The 25,452-nt window shown below is 46.0% G+C and overlaps 1 protein-coding gene across 7 annotated transcripts in view; it reads left to right on the top strand.

Annotated features, from left to right (window-relative positions):
* The window catches only part of LOC146195167 (uncharacterized), a 68,766-nt gene extending 51,414 nt beyond the window's left edge, over positions 1-17,352 (top strand). For 4 of the 7 annotated variants that reach the window (XR_014705970.1, XR_014705969.1, XR_014705968.1 and 1 more), the window contains 4 exons: positions 3,843-6,081; positions 6,141-6,248; positions 6,334-6,405; positions 16,241-17,352. Coding sequence is in view for 1 of the 7 variants with exons in the window: in XM_084597709.1 (XP_084453835.1) it covers positions 6,015-6,081; positions 6,141-6,248; positions 6,334-6,405; positions 16,241-16,302 (309 nt within the window). In the remaining 6 variants the exon portion in view is untranslated. Of the gene's footprint in view, positions 1-3,842; positions 6,082-6,102; positions 6,249-6,333; positions 6,406-16,240 lie in introns of those variants that run through there. The other 3 variants (XR_014705971.1, XM_084597710.1, XR_014705972.1) reach the window with 2 other exon arrangements.
* The last annotated feature ends 8,100 nt before the right edge of the window (positions 17,353-25,452 follow it).

The raw sequence follows: 25,452 nt of genomic DNA, 5'->3' as shown, positions 1-25,452 counted from the left end.
GCTACATATGCTTCTTTTGTAACTAGCATACTTCTCATGCGACGTTTGCTCAGCCAAGGATGCGCATGCCGCTCCTTGGTGGTCTTAAAATAACTGAAACATCTAAAGCCATCACTGTGTTTTGGGGGGCCATGGAACTATAGAGATGGTCACTGAGTGTATGCTTGTGTTCGGCGTGGTGTGCTCAGTGTGCTTTCTGGCTTCCGTTCACGTTTTCTCGTCCACCGAAGAATGGCTGCGGAGTGTCAATATCGCCTGCTGCTCCTTGTGGATCTTTACCTGCAACATGAGCATGTTTTCAGGGATAGAAACAATCCCTTGGACATTTACAGCCAGCAGGAGCTGCAGGGACGATTCCGCTTCAGTCGGGCTGGCATCGCTTATTTAACCAAGCTGCTGTACGCCGACATTGCTCATCCGAATAATTGTAGACATGCACTATTTGCACAGTGCCAGGGTGTTAAAAGTTTTTCTACCGGTGGCTTGCCTAATACAGGCATGCTGTATAGTTAGTGCAAATAGTACTTACAGCGGGAGAAAACATGGTGCACCAGGGCATTGCGCATCGCAAATTCATCACCCCGGTTGAGGATACTCATGTCGAGGCACTTCATCTAGCAGTTCTGTGTGGTCGTCTATGCTGCACGAGTATTGTTGGGCCACGTGGAGCTCACAGCATGCAACAATGTTGGTGCACACACGGTCCGGTGCCATGCGCTCTCAGCATGGATACAATGAAAGCGGCGTTTAAGCTCTCCTATTGTCCTGAAAAACAAAGCAAGGCGAGTGAGCTCTCCACTGCCACTCTGCCACTATAGCGTCGGTGACGAGCACAACACAAGTTGCTACAGTCAAAATGAATGCATATGTGGAACAATGAAAATTTCCACTCCACCATGATGTATTTCATATAAATGGACTACATCTGCACTATGCAAACCTGTTGTTTGGGGAACTGTCTGCTTTGTGATCTTATGTAGTGAACATTTGTCCTTTCAAGCATCACGCATTAAACATGGAAATGTGTGATACAATACAATACAATACAATTTTATAGTAAATGCCCTTGGCCAGTTTAGGAAAGCAAATATTCTGTTGCAAAAGCAACGCTCCGACAGCCAAAGCGAGACTTGGGATGACAGCAGCTACGTCGTGAAGAGCCGTAGCTACGCCCTCTTCATAAATTGACCGCAACCTGTCATGACTAGTTCCATAAAACCCCGGCCCTCAGTCACCAGCGGCTGCGGAACAACTGACCACGGCGGCGGTCAGACCTGTGACGCAGAAGGGGGTGCTAAGAATACCTGGCTCCGCTGGACAGGCCGCCATTGGAAACTGACCCTGGCAACACTTAACGCTAGAACTCTAGCTAGTGAAGCTAGTTTAGCAGTGCTGTTAGAGGAACTAGAGGGTATGAAATGGGATGTCATAGGCTTAGTGAAGTTAGGAGGCCGAAAGGCATATACTGTACTGAAGGACGGGCACGTTCTGTGTTATCGAGGTTCACTGGAGAGGCGAGAACTAGAAGTAGGTTTCCTTGTCAATAAGTGTATAGCGGGCAATATAGATGAATTTTATAGTATTAATGAGAGGGTGGCAGGCATCATAATTAGGCCTAATAAGCGGTATAATAAATGGAATAATGAAGAGTGAAATAAGCTACATACAGTAAAACCCATAATAGGAGAATGGAAGTCGTACACAGAAGGACCGCTTCAGTGAGGTGATTTTGTGCCTTTTGAATTGGACATACACACTTTAGCACTAACGTTGGAGTATGTACACATCTATCTGGTGGCACTGAAGGGGACGGATGCGACATCCACAGGTGGCCATTTTAGTAAATGTCTGCGAGACCGCGAGCACGGAAGAACACTTTTTTTTTTTCCTGTGTGTTTCGCAATGTCACGCATTTGGAGTAAGGCCATTGGCTCAAAAGGCTGTTTGCTGCTTTTTTCTTAACCTATAGCTGACGCTAGCATGCTTTAATTTCATTGTAGTGAAAATCAAATAAGGACCAAATTCTTGCAATGGAAGCCCCCGCCGGGGTAGCGCAGTGGTTACGGCGCTCGACTACTGTTACCAAGGATGCGGGATCGAATCCCGGCCTCGGCGGCCGCTTTTCGATGGCGAAAAGCAAGGCGCCCGTGTGCTGTGCGATGTCAGTGCACGTTAAAGAACCCCAGGTGGTCGAAATTTCCGGAGTCCTCCACTACGGCGTCTCTCATAGCCCGAGTCGCTTTGGGACGTTAAACCCCACAAAATCAAACCATCAGTATTGCAGTTACCTATACTTGTTAATGAATAGAGTGATTTGAATTGGCATGTTCTGTGACAATTTGCAGGGACTAGCTGGCTGTAATTAGCATAAGGCTGCATTCATATTGGAGAGGTATTGGAAATGATATTTTCATGCAGGGCATGTAGCTAGGATAATAACAATAGTGGCAGTTACTCTTACTCCACTAAGGTATCTCACATAGACTGAGTTGCTTTGGAACAATAAACCCCTAATCACAATTCACCATACACAGCAGTGAAATATAATCACTATTCAACACAATATTGTACAAATAGATATACATAACACCGCTGGGTTGGCGAACTGGTTAGGGCACTTGACTATTGTGCCCAAGGATGCAGGATCGGATCTTGGCCTCAGACTCAGTTAAACCCCATAAAGTAAACTAGCCAAACACCGCTCACAGCAGTGAAATAAAATCCATGGGGTGGCGCAGTGGTTAGGGCACTCGACTACTTTGCTCAAGGATGCGGACTCGAATCCCGGCCTCTGAGCCATAGTTCAAAATTCAACAATAATATTTCATTATTTTATAATAATGTGCAGCTGCTTGCTGTCAAAAAGGTGGGCACAGAAATAAATAAGGTTGAACCTATTTACAGAAAACTAATGCACTATAGTATTTACATTATTTACACGCCACTGGCTTCTGTGTTGGTGTCATGCTCTAGCTTTTGGAGCTCCAAAAGTCTACGCTTTTTCTCAATTTGCATCAACTCTAGCTCCAAAAGCCAACACTTTTCCTCTAGCTCTAAGCTGTGAGCCTCGAGGTCCAGCTTCTTTTTCTGTGAGCACAACACCTCTTTCTGGCATCGTAGCACATCCTTGCCAGCAACAGCTACATCGGCAAACTGGTCTGCCAAGAAAGCTTCTGCCACCTTGGCTGTCGAATCTGCTGCAGATTTTATACTGTAGCCTGTTCAGTCACAGTAGCCCTTAATCATGCTTTCAGTGTGGCTGCGTCAAGCTCAATGTTCTTGCGATTTAACTGGAGGACATGCTGCATTTGCAGTACATGCTGTTGCGACTGTGACAGGCGTAAGAACCCTGCTCATTCTCCCACTGTGGCCCCCTACTGTATCCTGTTGTGTGGGACTACCGTCTCATGTACTGGCGGCTGTGATGACTTGCCGCAAGTCTTGCAGCTGTGGACCGGCCGCTGAAGCAGCAGTACAGCTGCTGTTGCCAGCTGCCTATTCCTCCTCTGGAAATAGTAGTTCTGCACAGTCACCTTCACTACGGTGCTCCCAATAAATGTGAGTGCTGCACCCTTTATGGCCAGGTTGTGGGGAGAGCTCAGTGGCCTCCTCTAGCAATTCCAATAGCTATGATAAGTCTTGCACAAAACGGACAGAAGCTGATGCCTTGCGCGCTTTCCCTATGCCGAGAGTGAAGCGGCAGCATGGATGGATGGAATATAGCTGTGGCAGTTGCCATCATGCTCAAGTTGCTTTGTTTTACTTTAATTTTATTTTTACCCTTCTAACCTTACGTCATCTTACTACTTTCATCCACCAATCTTCCAATCACTTTTTTCTAGCTTGCACTGCAGATTCATTCACCGACGACCCTGGGCCATCAGTATAGGCTGGAGAGAAGCTGACTGCGCCTGCATCAACATCCCAATGGATACCACCACATTTGACCATATAAGACATTTGGCTAAGTTTCTTTGGATTTACTGCACACTGCATGTGCCATCTTGCTAATTATTTTTTTTGCTGCATGTTCTAAGGCACCCAGACCTAGCAAAGAAAGTTTCCTTCTTGATCGGCATTTCCCGGTTTCAATATATTGCATACCCTCTGTTCTTTTCCATACAATTTATCCAATTTTACCTTATTCTTTTACCGGATTTTTTAACGTTCTTTATTCCGCCTACCTTGTGCCCTGAATACTTAGTGGTTAGTTTCCTAGTTTGTTTCCTACATTTTGATCCAACACTTTTTAGAGTTATTGAAATTCTGTAGCTGCCCACCTGTAACAGTCTATTTTCCTCTGGTATTCTTCATAAAATATGTTACTCTTGTCTTCTTGTGCTTCAAATGATGTCCAGCCTATAATTTCCCTGTACCGCCTCGTTGGTTGGTTTGCCATGGGTGGTGCCTAGTGCTAATCGTCCAACAGCTTACTGATTTATACACAATCCCGACTGTACCTCTGCTGTTAGGCTTAGAGCCGCATTACAAAAAGTGCCAGACTTCCTGTGACTGTCTGCGCACTCTAAGCTATTCATCGCTAAAAGCCTTGCCCCATTGCTCGGCGCCAAATGCACGTTTCTAGTAGTATTATAGTACGCACTAGTGAAACGGTCCCTTGCTCTTAGGCAAGGAAGGCGCAGTTTTGCTGGCCATGCAACAATAAGCGCGGCGTTCGGCTTATTCATTCGTGTCGGTTGCGCTGAGGTGCTTGTACCATTGCAGTGCGCCTAAACACCGTTACGCTGTTCAACGCACGTGGTGCGAGCGGCAACGCTATCACGGGCACTAGATAAGATGTGGCGGCCGCTTACTGTTAGCGTCGGCTGTGAGTGAAAATACTTCATTGGGCAATGATGGTTTCTGCACGCTCTCTATGAAAAAAGAAGCAAAGAAAGGTGGACATTCCGCTTAGCTCCTGTCCGCAAGCTATACGCAGAGCGTGATTCTTTTCAGGCATTTTTTCTCTCATTAGTGATTGTTGTAAGTCTTTCACGAAATTTCCATTTTAAGATGGAACTGTTATATGTGGCATGACCAATGAACGTCAACGCTGCCCGGCAATGACAAAACGGGACCCTAAAATAAATGTGACGTTAACGAAAGAGTGGTGTGGTCACACTGATTCATTAAACAATAATGATGTGTGTGGTGTAAAGAGCGTTACGTTGAATTATGTTACCTCAAGGGTGGATCAGTTTAATTTGAAGTGTGGTGTCCATTAAAAGCGCATTTCGTTGCAAAATGTGCAGTAAGGGTGATAGGCTAAAATCTGCTTAATTATGGCAAATTAACAAACTGGTGTTTGTATTCTTTGTTTCTCTCTTTTCTGCTCATTTGATTTTGAACAGTGTTTTTTGAACAAACTTGCCCCCTCCACCTTTATATACCCTCCCCGGAGGGCCGGCCTTTAGGGTATCTGAATACATAAATAAATAAATTATGATGGAATCGGGCAGAGTAAATTTTATTCTGCATATTAAAGGTAGGCAGCGGTTCATCAAGAGTGGACTACATTGAATGGACCATTTCGGAAATCGCAGCTCCGCGATAAAACCTAGCGGGCGCGCGACGCATTATGGGAAAAAGTGAGCGAGCGCCGACCGACCGCCCGTCTTTCCTGCCTCCTGTGTTCGCATAGCTGTGGTGTGTGTGTGTGCACGTGCTTCGATTGCTTTGAGATTTCATGTATTTTTTGGCGGTGGGCGGTTGCAGGTGCGCTATATGAAGTGTTACGTGCCTGTGGGTTACTTAGTGACCGCTGCTACTACTGCGCGCGATGTCGTCGAAGTGCCGAGGCGGCGGTCAGACTTGTTGTGTGCCTGGCTGCGACAACAACACGCTGAAAGACGAACGTTTCATTTCCCGCGTTCCCTGCAAATGAAAAAGAAAAAAAGGAGTGGGTGAGAAGAATCAACTGCCAGGGAAGTGATCGTCGCTTCTCTTTGTGGCAACCTTCTAAGCACCACCGGATCTGCGGAGCTCACTTCAATGCAAGTGGACGCCGTGGCTATATGGACCGGTTGCCGACAATTTTCCCTCATAAAGTCATCAGTCAACAATCTCCTTCCTTTAATACCGGTAAGTATATATATTCAGGCGGTTATTGCATATTATCATTACTGCCAAATCTCTTCCAGTCGCAAAACGCAAGAAGACGAGCTCCCAAACTACCTCTGCCAGCCCTGTGCTCCTTCTGAACGAGTTGGAGATCGGCTACGTAGTTGACGTGCCCCAATACGATCAACGTAAGAGACGCTTTAACTGTGCCATCTTTTTTCTGAGGCTTCGATTTTGTGTGTTCGTATTTTCATCAAAGCGTTTTGTACGCAGAGAGCGACATAGTTTCCCAGGAGCCCACCCAGCTGACCTTCGGTACACCGGCTTCGCCTCGCACGGAAACAGGTTAGTGATGGTTCAAAATTCTCGCTTTCGCCATTCCACTATGAAAATCTATTTTTCGCATTTAACGGACCCCTATCGTGCCCACTCATTCTGAGGTCCACGGGTGCTGTGGCAACCGGTATATTAATAAACGGACCAAATTTTTTTCCCACGAAGCCAGTTTTTTGCAAGCTTTTGCAGCTAGCCATGGGAAGTCTACATGTTAGGAGTTGCATAACCTGATGTGTTCTGTGACATAAATATCATCAGTGATTTGTACCGTGCATGTGTTATTAGTTCAGCGAGTTTTCTGATAAACGCGGTGCCTCTTCCACCAGTGCACGCATTGTGAAACTTACCCATTTCATTTCTTTCAGCGATGGTAGTGTTTTTAATGTTTTGTATGTTGTGCATGATCTACTGTAATGCAGGGGTGCTCAAACTCTTTAGCCTTCTCATTTGAACATCAAATTATTTCGCTAAAATGCAGTCGGCTTCTAACATATTTCATTTGTGTTCTGGCCAGCTTTGGTCACGGAGCCTGTCTTGAAAATATTTCTTTTATGGGGGCTTAACCTCCCGAATCGACTCAGGCTATGAGAGACGCCGTAGTGAAGGGCTCAGGAAATTTCGATCACCTGAGGTTCTTTAACGTGCACTGACATCGCACTGTACACTGGCCTGTAAAATTTTGCCTCCATCGAAATTCGACCGCTGCGGCTGAGGCTTGAAAAGGTGCTGGCCGACATATGTAAAAGGGGTACGCAAGCTGCGCAGCACCCGAACAAGTACTTAAATTCTGTTATGACTGACTGTATATTGAGATAGCTGTAAGCAGCTACAGCATTAGTCCCAAAATAACTGGCTAAAGGGGATGAAGACATGCATGAACATAGGTGCTTGGGGATTCTAGGAACTGTTCCAAGAACCCCTAGAGTTCCCCAAAATGCAGTTTGAGAATCCTTGCTGCAGTGCAAGGCATCGAACTTGCGCTGAATTACACTATTTTGTGTACAGCAGACTAGAGGAGCATTTATTGCTCTGCTGAAGTAAATCTGAAGTCAATGTACAGGCTATATATTGCTGCAACGCCTTATTTCTCTGTCGGTGTTCTGCAAATGATTTGAGCATAGAATGTGGCAGTATTATATCTAAGTCATGACTGGAAACCAAATCACCAGTCTCATTGCTGATCTACACAGACAAGATGGAAAGTTGGTGTTTGCAGCCATTGTCTTTTCTACCACAGATTGTCTTTCCTACTTTTTGGAATGAAATCTGTAAAGTGAATTTCACTTTGTCATTTTTACATGTGTTAGTGACGTACTCATTTAACCCTTTGTAAGGCACGGTATATTTTTTTCAGAAACTAAGAAAAGTGTTGTGTTATTTGACTAAACGAAGCCAACAGAAATAGTTTGCACGAAATTTCATGCCATATAAACAAGTAGTTTATTAAATAAAAGTGGGGCATATGTGTCCCACTGACACTCAGTGGAATTTCAGGAAGTGGGACGTATTTGTCCCATTGCCTCTCAAGGGCATTCAGTTTACTTCCGACCAGCATGAAAAGGCCCAAAACATGTTGCGCAAAGCGGCACATTGCATGCAGAGCACAAAAGACTGGTGCGAGCTTCTTTCTTGGTACTCGAGCACCAGCGACATCGCCTCCTTTTCGCGACCTTCTGAGGGTGGTGTCCACCTCCCAGAAATCGGACTTCGTCCTCAACTCCTACCATTTTTTGTCCGTTTTTGGTACCTTCTTTGTTGGCTTTATAAGGGCGATTGTTAGAGCCTTTGAAGGTTTGGCCGTTTATCAGCTGGCGACCGAGGACCAGCCGGAACCACAGGTAGCTCATTTGATTGTCTTGTTTCATTTGGAGGAAAGCATTCACTACTGCTGCACCCAGCAGAAAGTAGAAAATTTGGTACCAGGACTTCTTAGATCTTCTGTCTGCCGGATACGCATTTCTCCTCTGGTCAAACTTGTCGACTCCACCCATCCAGGTGTTGTAGTCTGAGATAGCCTTTGGGCATTGGACAGACACGGACGAGCCATTGGCGAGCTTTCGAACAACGTCCGCAGTGTCATTCGGGTGATGAAAGTTGGAAAGTACGTGGACGTTTTTCGTATCCTTCCACTGGTAAGCCGTTATGTTTCCTTTTGTCCGCCATACATAGTCACCCTTTTGCAGCTTGTTATCATGTCTGATTTCTTCAGGGAGATCCTTGCGATTTGTTCGAACGGTCCCCGCTGCCAGAATTCCCTTTTCTTTCAAGGCCTCCATTAGCCGTGTGGATGTAAAAAAATTATCAAAATATAGCTGTGTGCCAGGCTCCACACCATCAAGCAGGGAGAGCACAACATGTTCTCCGAGACCCATGCCGGCTGGGCGGTCGGCACCTTTCCCTTCATAAACCTGAAAATCAATCAGGTATCCTGTCTGGGAGTCAGCGCGGCACCAAACCTTATATCCGCGTTTTATTGGCTTCATAGGGAGGTATTGCTTCAAAGATGACCGCCCTTTGAAGCGTATCATGCTCTCGTCAGTGGCTTGATGGGAAGACGGAGTGTATTGCCGCTTGAAGCTGGCATTCAGCGCTTGTATGAGAGGGCGTACTCTCGACAATCTGTCGTACCCGTCTTCACCTTTCTTTTTTTCTTTGGTGAGGTCGTTGATGTGTAAACAGTTCATAATGTTTTGAAAACGGCGGAATGACATGACCCTTGATATGTCAGGGCAATTGAAGAAACTGTCGCTGCTCCAGTATAGATACATTTGATGCCTTGGATTGGTGCTCATCAGCAGCAGTATGCCAAAATATGCGCGAAGTTCATCAATTGTCAGCTCTTTCCAGTGCTTGCGGTCTTTCTGCTTTGCAAACCGGTTTGTCTCTGTTACTAGTGTATGCATGACACTGTCGTCAAAATATAGAGCAAAAGCTTCACATGGCGTCGTCGGTGATTTTGATGAGAACTGTGGGTCCCAAATTTTCGGGTCACGGACGGCATGCTCCGGTTCGCTGCTACCCCAGAAACCAGGCTCCTCTTCGACTTCTTCTTCAGCAGAAACTTCAGGCGCTTTCGTTCGTTTTCTTGTCTTTCTGGTGTAAGTAGCCTTGCGCTTTTTATGTCTGCTTGTTGAAGCTGCTGCTCCATCGTCGCCGCTTTCTTCATCCGAGTCCGGCGGAGCGAGCTCGGGTACGAAGTCGTCGTCTGTATCCTCATCCGAGTCACTCGAAGTGGGGTCGTCCGGAAGGCTAAAATATAGCTCAAGCGCTTCTGCTGCCATTAGGAATCGTTTATCTGCGTTTTCAAGAGCAAACAAAATACAAAAGTTTGAGTAACGTATCCCTCAACACATCGTCACCGAAAAGCGGGAAGTTAGGCCTAGCATACTTCATGCTGTTTTCTAAGGGTGGTCGTATTTATACAAGATTTTCAGGCTAAGTATTGCTTTTATTCCTCAAAAAATGCGATTAAAACAAGCTACTGGGCTCAGTTTTGAAGCACAGAAACGGAAACACTCACCTGACATCTCGAATTATTCTTGTTTGGAGACACACCAGGAAAAAAATTCTTCGCCTTTCCAAACGGAGACACAATTTTCCAAACAACGGACGCCTAGCACCACCTGTCGTAGAAGCAGCAAAACTACTTCCAGGAGTAATTACAGCATCCGCTGGTAGATGGCAGCACAGTAAAAAACGGGATGCAAGCGTCCCAATGCCTTTGAAGAGCCCTTTTCTGCGGCGTAAAAAGTGGGATGTATATGTCCCATTGCCCTACAAAGGGTTAAAAAAAAGTGATATGTATTTTATATGTGTGTACTGTATATGTAAAAAATTTGTACATGTATGCGAGTATTTCATGGCACTGAAATTTGAGAGCTTTATTACCAACTCTCATGTAATGTCCTGCATGGAATCCTTGAGAAAGAACTTATATCAGCTACAATACCCGAGATGCGACAGATTTGAGATGCGACAAAGAAGTGCGAGCTCAGTGCTACTCGAAACTTGTGCATTAACCCCTCAGAGCAGAGGTGAAGTATGCTGAATCTGCACCTTGGGCACTGTCTATGACGGCACATTGATTTACTGTAAGGCATAAGCCTTCGTTGGTTCGCTTCACATATGTTACAAGTCGTACCGAGTGCAAGAGTATCTACACTACAGAGAACACACTTGTCACTTTGCAAAGATTTTGCTTGCAACTTTCATTGCGGTTTCCTTACAGAGACCAATGTGATGTATGTAGCTGCCCATGTGCTTGGGGCTAAGAGTGCATTATGTATGTGTTCAATGACAAGGCAGCAAGACATGTGGTGCTTGACATTTACTTTTTACATACAGATTAGTTGCACACACATTTAAATGGGTTGTGGCAAAACATGCACATTGCCATAACGATATTACGCAGAAAAACACTTCCTTCATGGAGAAAAATGCGATACAAGATATTTAAGAAACAAATATGTATAAGTATGAACACATGCCAAAGCATGCTACGAGTCCGAGCATCTTTGTCCTGCAGACCAATGTAACATAAATAAGTCATTGAAATTCACACACAAGCACAGTGTTCTTGGTAGTTGTAACATTCCAGAAGACGTGGCAGCATTTTGGAAATCCAAAGCGAGCTGTCAAAAGTGATCCTCTGAAGAGTGAAGTCTGTGCCATTATCAACCACAAAATCACACCAGGAGAGTCCAGTCAAAGCCATTTGCCCCTGGACCTGGTAAAAGCACTTGTGCGTTGGTTTAAGAACTCCATTCTTCAGGTAGGATGACGTATTCACAGCATTTTCTAATTCCTCACCCCGTTCCTTAGCAGCTGAGAGGGTCTTAACTTCAGGGAGACCAAAATCTCCTCCCTGCTCTACAACACGGCCAGGCGTTGCACCAAGAACAGGGACACCAGGGTTAACGCACAACCCACAACAGTAAATCCTAACTGGGACCTTTTTCTTCTCTATGTAACGCTGCACGGCTGCATCTTCATTCCTTAAACCATCAGCCATGTATTTGGTCTGCATCTGGCTAGACCCGAACAACCTCTTAAAAAACTTCTCGTCAGCTGGCTTCTTCCGTGACACATCTCCAAAGTGTGAAGCAGACAGGCGCTTGGATCTCTCGAAGCTCCATGTTGTAGAGCCGCTCTGCATCCTAGTTGCTTGCTCAAGGGCCCATGAGTCTTCTAAAGTAAGCTCATAGGAGCCGAATGTGTACCCAGCTGGCACATGCTCAACCCACAGGGCTTGCACCGGCAACCTGATTGGCATCTGGCTAAGAGCCTCCTCTTGACGTGTTCTTTTCACTTGTACGGGCAGAAAGTGGTTGTCCTCCAGTGTCTTGCATAGCATAACGTTTGGAATATTTTTCTGTGTCTGATACATTCTCTTAATATGGTCTTCTGTTACTGTCAGAGAAACTGTGGTTTCTTGAGTTGGATACCTGCCAGCTTTCATTGGCATATGTTTCACAAAACGCAGTTTTGAGAACTCGCGTGTGTGCACGTTGGCCTTCTTTGCCCAGTACCCCATGCTCTGGGTTTGTCTGTACACGACTATGTGTCTTGCTTGTAGGCTGCCCCAGAGCACTTCAGGTCTAATACAAACCATAGAATTGCCACTACATGTTTACAAACACCTGCAGCTCCAGCCCGGCAGTTGCAGGTTCCTTCATCCACAGTTCCATTTGACAAGAGCACAGCAGCACTGTTATATAATTTTGCCAAAGAGAACGATGCCTGCACTGCTGCTATAAGAAAAGTGGACCTGTCAGCCTTGCAAATAAGAACATTGTGCACCTTCTCTGCTTTGAACAGTTATCCGCTTACAGTATGCTTCTGAGCACCATGTGAATTCTGATGTGCCAAGATTCCTTGCTCTGAGAACCCATCTGGAACGTCTTTTAACTGTATTGTCCATGGCCCTTTCGGTAGCCTTGTTTGGAGAGGAAGTGCATTATGAATGGCTTGTAGTGGTACCTGCAACATGGGTATAAGCAAGTGTCAAAATGTTTTCTTTGGCACTCCACATATAAACAGAGCATGGAAGCATACACAGCTGATTATGGCATCACCAATGCGATCTTGAAATAAAGAAGTATTCATTCATTGTGTCTTGGTTACTTGTGGCAAGCATGCTTGAAAACCAATGCTGAATCCGTTTTATTTACTACGCGCGGTCGTGAAGAATGTTGCACAAGGACGGCCTCGGTAAACCACTAGCTAACTAAAACTCCGAGGCTGCCCAAGTACAAGGTACTGGCGCGTCCATGTTTTTCACGTTAGCCAAGTATCCGCCGCAGATTTTTTCGACCGCGTTCGCGTTACTTGTAGCCACCGAGGCACGTTCATATTTTGGCTGCGCCTATCTGCACTCCACGGTAGTAACAAATGGACACCGCGACCGAGATAGTACGAGCTGTCAAACTCGTTGAATATGGCACAGACAGCAACTACTATTTGTATCGCAAAAATATGCTCAGCTACACAGAATGTAACAGTGCTTCTTGGTTCTGCTTCGCACTTGCTGCGCGCTATTCGAACACTATAGGCAAGAAAATGCTCTCGCACAAGCTAAGCGCCAACTCAACTACTACTTTCTTCCAAGATGTACATATTGAACGAGTGCGCTGTCCGTTTCTTTCAACGATATACTTGTTTCAGACTCGTCTGTAGACTAAATAGCACGCTATAACCAAAAGACTGAATGGGCAGTGCGCGATGACGTATTTTGCTAAAATATAGCGCGTACATTCTCACAAGACTGTGTCGCACTGTTGCAACAAACATGAATGTACGTACTGTGCGTATGCTACGTACTGTGCCTGCCGCCGGGACAGCCGCAGAAACTTTGAAGATTCGCGACGGGCGACCAGCAAATAAATGCACTTTTAGCACGTGCTTACCAGCAAAACACGCCTGCTAGCCGTAGGATCGCGCTCGTGCCTTTTGAAGCATAGCTAAAACTATATTCTGGCACATGTGCACGCTTCACGTGCGCTCATGTGCGAAAATACTTGCTTCGCGCTCATAGCGTCGGCTGCACAACCACAAAAAAGTTGTACGGCAATGTAAAGATCACTTGCGCGGCGCATACTACAAAAGCATTGCTAGCATCCCAAAAAAAGTTTTGTTTACCTGCTGTTGCGCGACGTCCATGTCAAACCACTCCTGCGCCGGATCATGCCCGGCAACCTCGCTCATAATTCCCAGCCTGCTTTGCGGCGGTCGCGTAGGGGGCGCGCGCAACTTTCCGAAATGGTCCATTAGGCTACAGTATTGTTGATTGTGCTACATTTCAGGTTTACAGGTTCAAACCTCGAGCGCTTCGTAATTTTTTTTTAGAAATGCAAACGTTTGCGATAGATGTTGCCTGCTGTACCAGAGAATGCCTAAGGAAGTCTGCTGGTAAACATCCAGAGTTGTTTGCTGTATTTTCTGGGCAAGTCTGAGAAGCAATACTCACCTGTCTCGCGATGTCTGTTCTGTGCTTCTTGAAGAGTGGCCTTGAGCTGTTGCTTTAGGTTTTGCCATTGCTTACACAGCTCTCTTTCATCTTTTTGTGACCTGCTGTGGTGCAAATTTCATTAGCGCAGTGACGTTGTGCTAGACATCACATCACTTTTTCTGGTAACTGTTGAAATAAATTTAGAAAATATTGCGACCGTACAGTCAGCAATCAAATTGACAAGGTCTAATTTCTCGTCTTCCCTCCACACTGACTTTCGGGCATGTTTTGTGGCTGAGAGGCCATGTTACTACAGCGTTAAATACGTAGCGTACAGTGGTTAGCACTTCTGACTAAAGCGTGCCGACTGTGCTCTGCGGAGCAAGTGCTTTTTAAGGCTTTGGGTTTGAGTCATTGGTCTTGTGCTCATGCGCAACAGAAACAGATGGATACCTGCGCATCGCTTCCTTGTCCAGCCCCTGCATTGCAAGTTTGCTTTGTTCGGCCAGGCCAGCACATGTTCCATTTGTGATGCTGTGACTGTGGCCAGGGCATCGTGATGCTGCCATGCTTCACAAGTGTAACGAGACGGCCAGGAAAGCAGACACGAGTGATGGCGATTATTGCGCGTTTTTGCCTTCTGGCGGGAATCTGCGCCACGTATTTAGCTACCAAGGGCGGCACACCGTCACTCGTAGATATATCAATACGTGATCACCCGCTATCACTTGCACTTGCCGCCTCCTGATTCACGCAAAACGCGTTGCTTTACTGCTCGTTGTTACATATGCAACCCAGCTTAGGCGGGGTGAAGTGCAAGCACTGAGCGGAAATGTCGCCTGGAACCTGCGGGCAGGCACTGGTTTACTTTAGCCGTGCATATGCACAAGACACATAACTCAAACCCACAATGTATAATTTAAGATAGCGCTGACTCTTTCTGCACAGCACCATTAGTGCGCTTTATGCAAAGCTGCTCACTAATGTACAAGCGACAACTACCCAAAAGGTAGCTCGAATCTGCACATTTCTCTGACAGCAGGTTCAATCAGAGGGTTTGAGGAGCTGCAGATCTTCTGCTTGTTAAATCACAATAAGCCCAGTCAGTCCGGAGTCTACTGTCTGCAAGTCGGGCATGTGGTCCATTGCTTTTCAAAAGTGCGGTGGGTTACGTGCGGGGATGCGGTTCAGCTAGTCCATGCCTTTGTAACCAGCAAGATTCTATACTCGGTGCCGTACCTACCAACCGCGAAACAGCACAAGCAATGCATTGATGCCACCATTAGAAAGGTCACAAAGCAAGCACTGGATCTCCCAGTCGCCACTTCTAATGCAAGGTTGTCCACACTAGAAGTGCATAACTCCTGCATGGAGCTACGGGGGGGCTCACCTCGTGAACTACCTTGTGGCAGGGCCGTCAACCGTTCGGATTCTATACAATATTATAGCGCCCTTTTGTGCCTGCACACCATTTTTTTTATAGTGAACTAGAATACTTTCTAGTGGCACAAACGACAACGCTCATGTACATCGTTTCTTATTGACACCACGAGATGCTGCCACTGCAAGATCTACTACTAGTCAACTTTTCAATGTTATCTTGCAATAGTGCAACATAGTACCAATGCTTTTGTGCACTTATTTAGTAAAAGTGGTTATTTCCTTCACCAACGTATCTGGACCTCCTCCTATGATAGTGTTTTCATGGTTGCACTGGGGTGGAAGCGTTCGTATTTTGCTGGCGTCTGTTACAGCTCATGCAGGATGAGTTCTCGCGCACTTTAAATCTACGGTACAATAATTTGTACAGGACAGGTATCTTTTTTTGAGTCCTGCAGAGCCCGTTTACTTGAGCAGCAAACAGCTTCTAGCAGCTGACTGGTAGCAGAGTGGCCAGGCACAGTGCGCATGCACGGGTTATCTCACACCTCTGTTCAGCCCTTTAGCCAATAAGGATGATTATAGTATATTGCGGTATTCGGTATCCACTGGTAACCAGGAATATATTCATTTTAGCATGATATGTGCATAGAGTTAGGAAATTTGCCAACTGGAAAAGTGAGGAGCAGCTCAGGCGGTTACATTTTTTTTACATAGTGGTCAGGAAAAAAAACGTTTTTTACACAACCCATCCGGCGATATTCTGTGGTGTCACCATTATTCTGTGTTCACAGCAGCAATATCTGCTATAAACCATCTCTCTAAGCCATCTGCTAAAATGCTTTCATCCCTCATAGTGGCATGCATAACATGCAAAAAATACATGCGTGAGGAGGGCAGTGCAGTTTTGTTTAAGTACATGACAAGGCTTCTATACTGCTGTTTCATTTTATTTGAATGGACAAAAGTCATCAATGTTGAGTTGTTTAATGAAAAGGTGCACTTTGACCCCCCCAGTACAATCTCGGAGCCCGCAGCCGGAGGCCTGCCTGCTAGACTCGGGCTGGGGACGAACATGAGTGGACCTCGTTAAGAGCAGGGCGGATGTCGACGGCCGTCGGCGTCCTGCTATCCATTGATCCAAAGATGGCCGGGGCTGCCACAGCAGCCTGGCTGCACAGCCAGGACTGGCCCTCAGCGGCCCTCGCTCGCAGAACACCAGCGCGGGCCAAACGGGCGGACCCCGCCGATTTCAACGCTGCCAGCAGATGCAGCGATTGCTGTTGCACTGTGGCGCTTGCCTGGCTTGGGGACCGCCGCAGCGTGGCTACGTGCACCTTCCAGGAGGGGGATCGCCGTCGCTGACTTACTACAGCAACACCCCATGAAAGGTCCAGCGAAAGGTGGAGACCAAGCTTCGCTGTGCCCCATCCCTTCAACAGGCGCACCCCGCAGGACCACGAAACGGCGTTCCCGAACTCGGGAATGGACCCGATGCTGGTGCCAGATACTGTGGCAAGTGTAGAGAGCTATTGCTTTCCAAACAATGCTACCGGTCCTCAGCGCTCCACGAAAATGGTTTTCCAGCAGTGGATGCCACCAGTGACAACGGGCAATTGGTAGAGGCCGTGGCAGCCGCAGCTGCTTTCGCGGCTCGTTCTCCACTGCAGATCACGGACGACCACCGCGGACCACGGGCCTCAGCACGCTGACCCAGGGCCTGCCATGGAGTTCGCAGGCATGGAGTATACCTGCTGGCTGACCTGTAATCATCGGTCAGCGGCCTCAAAAGTGCATGTGAGGAAGGCATCACAATTAAGGCAGGGGGGTGGGGAAAACCATCGCATTTTAGGCCCGTCGCTGCTCCTCTCTCCCTCCTGTCGGAACTCATTCTCTCGCCGGGGCCTTCTGCGGCGAAGAACGTGAGGAAGGTGCCCCACCCGTGGTGCCCAATAGCAAGGCGTTGTTCCCCCTCGCGCTCTCTATCTTTGTCGCCGATGGTGCAATCAAGCGACATGGCAGTGCGGACCAGACAGGCGAAGAGAGCGGACACGTCCATGAAGCCAGACGGACTGCTCAGGTGAACCCTGCCATTGCTTGATCGCACGTGCGGCTGAAGAAGACCAATAAACAGTTAATTCTTTGGTCCTAGGTGTTCGTGTTGTTCATTGGGGTCACCAGCGTGGTCTGAGCTAGCAGAGCAGAGTTTGGCTATGTAGCTGTAGGGGGTAGTGTGACGGCCGGGGAGGAAGCGCTGCTCAGATTTGCGATGAATGCGGCAGGCAGCACCACGGGTCGCAGGTGTGCTTTGCGGCGATGTATTTTGCGCCGATGCAGGTGGAGGATGAGGACACCGCTGAGCTTTTATTTGCCTGCTTTGCTTTCGGGCTGCTAAAACACGTGTTTTGTAAATTCTGCATGCATACTCATACTTCCGGTCTTGACTTACTAAGTTTGGAAAGTCCGCAGGAGTTACATGCAGTTTACAGCGTACTTTTTTAGCAGGCAGAAACAAGGACTATTACCAGTATTACGCATTCTCGACACGCAGGTACGTGGGTAGCACAACGCGTTGTGCGGATTTAAAATCTAGTGAGAAATGTGGAGTATAACAAATAAGGAAAGGCCGCTGCGGTGGCTCAGTGGTTATGGCGCTTGACTGCTGACCCGAAAGGCGCGAGTTCGATCCCGCCGTGGCGGTGGAATTTTCTTGGAGGAAAAATTCCACAGGCCCGTGTACTGTGCAATGTCAGTGCACATTAAATAACCCAGGTGGTCGAAATTTCCGGAGCCCTCCACTACGGCGTCTCTCATTGCCCTGAGTCGCTTTGGGACGTTAAACCCCGCAAACCAACAAACAAATAAGGAAAGCTTCACTCAGCAGAACAGTGAGCAGTACAAGGTGTAAAGTTTATTCAGAACAACAACACAGAGAAACTAGACAAGGCTATTTAACTCTTCTGAGTTTAGGTGCTTCCCTTTGGAGCGCTTTGTCTTTGTTCAATGACTTGGTAAAAAAGTGCAGCCTCGTTAATCACAAAGAACTGAATAATTTTTGCTGCCAGTTATTTACAGTGTACATCTCAACCAACTGGCTAAAGGTGTACATTGCTCAGGAATTGCATAAAATCGTGAATGCTGAAAGTGTAAAGCTGCTGTGTAGAGAAGAACAGTGTGAAACTTCCTCTAGAACAGAAACAAGCTTGGCGAGCTCACTGCCTGGGTACAAAAGGCCTCCTTTGTCAAAGCGCTGAGTGAAAGAACTGTTGATATCTTGCTCAGCCATGTCTTTGCTGGTTGTCAAGGTGGAGGCACATTGTTCACAAGCATATTTGCTTCTGAATTTCCTGGCTACGTATCCAGCCATGTAATAAATGAGGCGGCTGTCACTCACTTCATCAAAATAGCTGCTGTGGTCACTGCTTAGACTAGACTTAATCAAGCTGACAGCGCCATCTACAAACATTCCCAACTTCCAGCATGTCCTCGATAATTTCACACATGCCAGTAATGCAATCACGCTCGGGTCCTGGTGACTCAAGTAGTGCATTGACAAGTTCTCCTGAGCAGTTCCCGAACTTAGGTGGACGTGCAAGGTTATAGAAGCTCAGGCAATTTACTGTTATCAGGAACTGGCTCGGGCTGGGATGGTCATTTGTGCCAGAATACTGTCGGATGATGCCAAACAAATTTTCCAACCTGTCCTGGCTCAGCCTTGATGTTAGGAAGTACTTGAAGCCTAATGACGTCAGATACTTGAGAAGGGATAATGCGCTGCAGATGGTCACGCGGAGGCCCTCTGCAGTGCTTTTGCTTATAAACCCTCCTCCACACTTTTTGGCTGCTGCTTCCCAATCATTCAAAAAGACAAGGAAAGCCTCAAGGCCAGCAACACGCTCTGATGTTGGTCTCAGTGCCTCATGAGGCGTCCTCGAAGTCATAGTGGATATAAGGCGGCTTATCCGCCTGACAAGCTCCTCGGTAGGTGCCACTGGACTGGTTTCCCGCTGCAAGTGGGCTTTTTTGACGAACATACCCTTGAGTACTTCCTCACTGAACAAAGTGAATGCCAAGTTAACTTTCATTTTTTCGAAACAGTTAGGTCTAATGTGTGCTTTAGTCAGGTGTGGCATTGCTTTTAACGTTAGAGAATTATCTTTCTCCCATGCACATTCTATATGCTGAACGCATGCGTGGCCATCTGGGGTTCTGAAGCCTGTTGAAACAAATGAATTCCTAATGCACTTCACTAAATGAGGGAAGTCAGAGCAGAAGTGCAGCTCCCTTGTGGCGTCCACAGGATGTGTTGTCTTGCATTTGATGTGGCCAGTGGATGCTGAAAGGCAAATTCATACTTATCACCACATCTGCGTATGCTGCCTACTATAGCTCTGGTGCATAACGTTGCAATTTCTTACAACATGACCCGACGAGAAAGCACTAGGTGTGCTGATCATCTATATCGTATGCATGCATCTGTATTGAACTTCCACATACTGCGGTTCCATGTTGCTCCGTCACAGGTCACGAAGTCAACGAAAAGGCTGGCCTGTTCTGTCGGTATAATTGCTTCAAGTAAAAGCTTTGATAGCATCTCCGCCTTAATATTGCCTTTTGAGGAAAATACACCCAGAATTTGTGTCCCCCCGCAGGGGGCACCTGTTAAAGCAGGTGTTTGTGTGTTCTGTGCGACACCACGGACCCCGAGCACCCACGTTTAGCCGTGCGTGGCATCGTGTCTGGGGAAAAGGGGATCCTGGTGGTTGAGCCGATGCCGAGTGTTTGGACCTTTAAGGCCCCTCGGCAGAGGCAACACACCACTTTGGCCCACGCTTCCCATAGACGGCACCTCCGGCCTGACCCGACCGTGGGAAATCGGCAGTCGCCTTTTCCTGTCCTCCCCTCCATCTTTTGCTTTCCTGTCCTCTTGCTTACAACTTTCCTGTCTCCTCCTCTTTTCTTGGATTTTTCATTTTCCAGGCGGCAAGGGTTAACCTTGTGTGGCTAACCACCCTGTGTTATGCCATATTTGGTTATAGTCAGGGTGTAAGGCTGGCGTGGGCTGGACTTTCTCGGAAGCTCCCGTCCCGTCCCCTTGTTGGGCTCGGTGGTGGGCGGCCGCCACCCTGGCCGAACGTCAACATTATTTTATGGCTTCTTTACTCTCACATGATCGATCCCGAAAAAGGGGTCGCACCGACGAAACCTCTAAATTCTTTCTGAAAAACCCAAACAGGTTCCCACGATTTCATGTAGTACACAGTGACAACGCTGAGAAAACGGCTAGACAAATCTCACCTTTCATAGTGACCAAGACACTGACAGAAGTAATAGGTCAGGGTTACAACGTAAAGAAACTTCCGAACGGAGACCTTCTGTTGGAAATCTTCTATAACCATCAACATGAAAAACTGTCCACATTAAAGTCTTTTGGAGAAATCCCAGTGACCATCAGTCCACACCGTTCTCTGAACACTGTCCGCGGAGTTATCTCTGACGATGACCTCAGATCCTTAACCGAAGAGGAACTTCTAGAAGGCCTCAGAGACCAAAACGTAACAGATGTTTACAGAATAAAAATGAGGCGCGATGACAAAGAGATTCCGACCAAGCACCTTGTCCTGACATTTGCACAAAGTATCCTCCCCGAATCAGTCGAAATAGGTTATGTGAAACTTCAACTCAGGAAATATATTCCAAATCCTCGCCGCTGTTTCAAGTGCCAACGCTATGGTCACGGCTCCCAGACCTGCCGTGGCCAGCCGAGATGCGCAAAATGTGCTTCCCATGAACACGATTCCCAAAAATGTGAGGTTCAGACACACTTGTGTGCCAACTGTGAGGGTAGTCATCCTGCCTATTCACGCACATGCCCAATATGGAAACAGGAAAAGGAAATCATTACCATCAAGGTCAAAGAAAACATAACTTTCCGGGAAGCACGAAATCGTGTTCTGTCAAAAAAACCGGCCTATTCTGTTGTGGCACAACAGGGCACTGAGCCACAACAGACTCTGGCACCTGCCCAGGTTTCACACAGTGAACCGGGAGCAGGGCCATCCGTGCCCTTGGTGGCTGCGGCCAGCGCTGCACCACCACCAGAAAAACAGGCTGCGCAGACCCCCAGGTCAGCCGGCCTCAAGGCCTCCCACCATGCGGTGAGGGGAAATACAAACGCACCTGTGCGGTCCGCACGGGCGTCCAGCGTGTCAGAAGACGCGATGGACACAAGCCAAGGCAGTCCTGTGCCGTCGACGTCACACGGACGGCACAGCTCCTTGGATAGACAAAAACGAGAAAAGCCCCGAATCAGAGGGCCTGAAAACAAAACTTAATATGCTCTACTCATTTAATACAAAATGGCTTTCTTACAATGGAACTGCAGAGGACTTTTAACTAATATAAATGACATAAAACACTTATTGGCCACTCACTCACCACTAGCCTTGTGTTTGCAAGAGACAAATTTAGGTCCCAAACATAAGAACATACTCAAAAACTATACAGTCTTCCGTCGCGACCGAGAGCAAGCTCTCAGGCTCTCAGGTGGCGTTGCCATAGTAGTAAAAAATGGAATAGCAGTTCGAGAATACAAACTAAAAACTAAGTTTGAAGCTATAGCGGTAACCTTACAGGCTTTTAAAACTATAACTGTGTGCTGCATATACTTAGAGCCGCACCTTAAATTTAGTAGTTATGAATTAGAAGACCTTTTAAAGCAGCTTCCAGAGCCATTTTTAATAGTAGGAGATTTTAATGCACATTCCATCCTTTGGGGCAGTAGAAAAACAGATACGAGAGGCGAAATCATCGAGGATTGTATACTATGTAATAATATCTGTCTTCTTAACACCGGAAAACCAACCTACTGTTCATCTAGTTCAGGCAAAATGAGCTGTATTGATTTATCCCTCAGCTCACCATCAATTTTTACAGATTTTAAATGGGACGTTTTAGATAATCCACACGGAAGTGATCACTTACCTATACTAATCAGCTTAACATCTTCACCACAAATCATCCCATCCAAGCCGCGACGCTGGAAGCTGCATTTAGCCGATTGGGCACTGTTCCGAGAGAAGGCCAGCCTAGAAAAAATTACTCTAGATAAATATAATATAGATGAACTAAACGATGCTTACACAAATTGTATCCTTACTGCAGCACATATAGCAATTCCTCAGTCCTCAGGAGTGGTGAAACAAAATCACAAAACCTGGTATTCAAAAGAATGTAAACAAGCAAAAAAAGAACAAAACAAAGCATGGGGAATTTTTCGCAGATACCCAACACAGGACAATTTCGTCAAGTTTAAAAAAGCAAGAGCAAAAGCCCGCTACATCCGCCGCCACGCCGAAAAAGCCTCCTGGCAAAACTATGTAACTTCTATAAATAGCTCAACAACAACAAAACAAATGTGGGAACAGGTTAGAAAGCTAAATGGCAGCTACTCTCCATTTACCATTCCCCTTCTAACAGCCCCCGGAGTACAGACAACTATACAAGAACAGGCCGACATTTTAGGTGAATACTTTTCTGAAGTTTCCAGTTCATCACACTACACTCAAACATTCCTAAAACACAAAAACACAGCAGAGAAACAAAAACTCCCTACAAGTAGTGGTACAAAAGAACCCTATAATAGCTTAATTACACTACAAGAAATAAAAAATGTCCTAGCTGCCGGTAAACAAACTGCACCTGGTCCTGACCAAATTCACTACAAAATGCTCGCCCACTTATCCGAACCTGCCATAGAGGCACTATTAAATTTTTTTAACAAAATATGGGTCCTAGGAAAATTGCCAGAGGCGTGGAAAAAAGCTGTTGTCATACCTTTTTTAAAACCCGGAAAGGAGCCGACATCTCCTGGTAGTTATAGGCCCATTGCTCTCACCAGCTGTTTAGCAAAATCATTTGAAAGTGTTTTAAACATCAGACTAACTTTTGTTTTAGAATCTCATCAACTTTTAAACATTCATCAGTGCGGTTTTAAAAAAGGATGCTCAACAACTGACCATCTCGTACGTCTTGAAAACACTATCAGAGAGGCTTTTATACACCGACAGCATTGCCTTGCCGTTTTCTTTGACCTTGAGAAAGCATATGATACGGCTTGGAGGTATGGGATATTGCGCGACCTAGCAGATCTAGGCATATGTGGCAGAATGCTAAAGGTTTTAAGTGACTTTTTGTCACATCGGTCGTTTCAAGTACGTCTTGGGACCACTTTATCAAGAACCTTCCTGCAGGAGAATGGTGTGCCCCAAGGGTGCATTTTAAGCACCACACTTTTCGTGGTAAAAATGAATTCGATCAGTAAAGTAATACCAAATTCCATAATGTATTCACTCTATGTGGACGACCTTCAAATAGCCTACACGTCATGCAACATGTCCACATGTGAGAGACAGATCCAATTAACAATAAATAAGCTAACAAAATGGGCCAGTGAAAATGGGTTTAAATTTTCCCCGCAGAAGACAGTGGCAGTTATGTTCTCGCTCAAACGAGGCATACAGCCCAATCCTACCTTACACCTAAATAAAATCAAATTGCCCATAAACAATAACCATAAATTCTTGGGCATTACTTTTGACAAAAAACTCACTTTTCTCCCTCACATACAAGCACTAAAGAAGAAAGCCTCCAAATCCCTAAACATCCTAAAAGTCCTTTCACGCAAACATTGGGGATCTGATAGGGCATGCCTTTTGCATATATATCGCTCCGTTGTGCGCTCCTCCTTGGACTATGGAAGCATAGTCTATGGAGCAGCTAGGCAATCATATTTAAAGAAATTAGACCCAGTGCATAACTTAGGTCTCCGCCTTGCTTGTGGTGCATACAGAACGTCTCCTGTGCATAGCCTCTATGTTGAAACTAACGAGCCTTCTCTGAAAGATAGACGAGCTTTACTTACATGCGCATATGTCCTCAAAATAAGGACACGGAAAAAACACATCTGTTACCCGATTGTCACAACTTGCCCCTCCCGAACAATATTCTCAAATAAGCCTCAGACAACAAGACCATTGATAATGCGATTTGAAGACATTTGCCGTGAGCTCCATATTCTGGACACCTTGCCTGATGTCGCTCAAGAAAATAGGCCCCTGGCCCCATGGTACAACTTTCCAACAGTCTGTGACCTCACTCTTACACAGTTCAAAAAGAGCGAAACTCCTACAGAACATATATTACAAGAATATCACGCACTAAAAGAGAAATACAGCAAATGCACAGAGTTTTACACAGACGGATCAAAAACTGCCTTCTATGTGGGCTGCGCTGTAGTGGATCGGAACTCCGAAAAAATTATTCGACTTCCTCAATGTGCATCAGTATTTGCAGCCGAGTGTTATGCTGTCCGGGTAGCTGTAGCAAAAATTGTGTACGAGGGTACTGAGAACAGTGTTATCTATACAGATTCACTGAGTGTGCTCACAGCTCTAAACTCCAGAAATGCAGTCATGCCATTACTCGGTAACATAATACACGATGTAATAAAGATATCAGCCCAAGGACATAACATAATATTCTGTTGGGTTCCAAGCCACATGGGCATTGAAGGAAATGAGAGAGCGGACGTGTGTGCTGCTCAAGCAGGCAGGAAAGAAATAGAGAAAGTAAACATACCTTATAAGGATTGCATAAAGTTAATTAAACGAAAACAAAAGGATATATGGCAGTCTATATGGAATAACCAGGAAAGTAATAAATTGCACCTCGTAAAGCCTATAATAGAAGAATGGGAAACAAGCACTCATCAGGAACGCTTCAAGGAGTTTACAGTATGCCGTCTGCGTATCGGGCACACACATCTCACACATAATTTTCTACTAATGAAACAAGATAAGCCTACGTGTGGAGAATGCGGAGAAGTACTCACAGTCAACCACATCCTGATTGCATGCCCAAAACTAGAGACACTACGGAGAAAGCATTTCACTATTTTTTATGATCATGCCATCCCTTTCCATCCCAAATTACTTTTAGGAGAAAGAGCAATAATAAACTTAACATGTGTTCTTAGTTTTTTAAAAGAAGCAGACGTTCTGAATAAACTGTAAACTTAAACGAACCTTCTTCCCCTTTTCAAATAAGAACAGATTTTAACCTTGCTCTTGGCGCATGATAGCCTCAGTTGCTTATGCGCCATAAAACCCCAATACAATACAATACAAAGAATTTGTGTCCAGTCACCTGCAAAAGAAAAATGCCCCATA

This window comes from Amblyomma maculatum, chromosome 3 (genome assembly GCF_055883805.1).
Source record: "Amblyomma maculatum isolate TAMU_Amacu chromosome 3, ASM5588380v1, whole genome shotgun sequence".
In the NCBI taxonomy this organism is placed as follows: Eukaryota; Metazoa; Arthropoda; class Arachnida; order Ixodida; family Ixodidae; genus Amblyomma; species Amblyomma maculatum.
The sequence above is the reverse complement of the archived record's forward strand: the minus strand, read 5'-3'. Positions and strand labels throughout refer to the sequence as shown.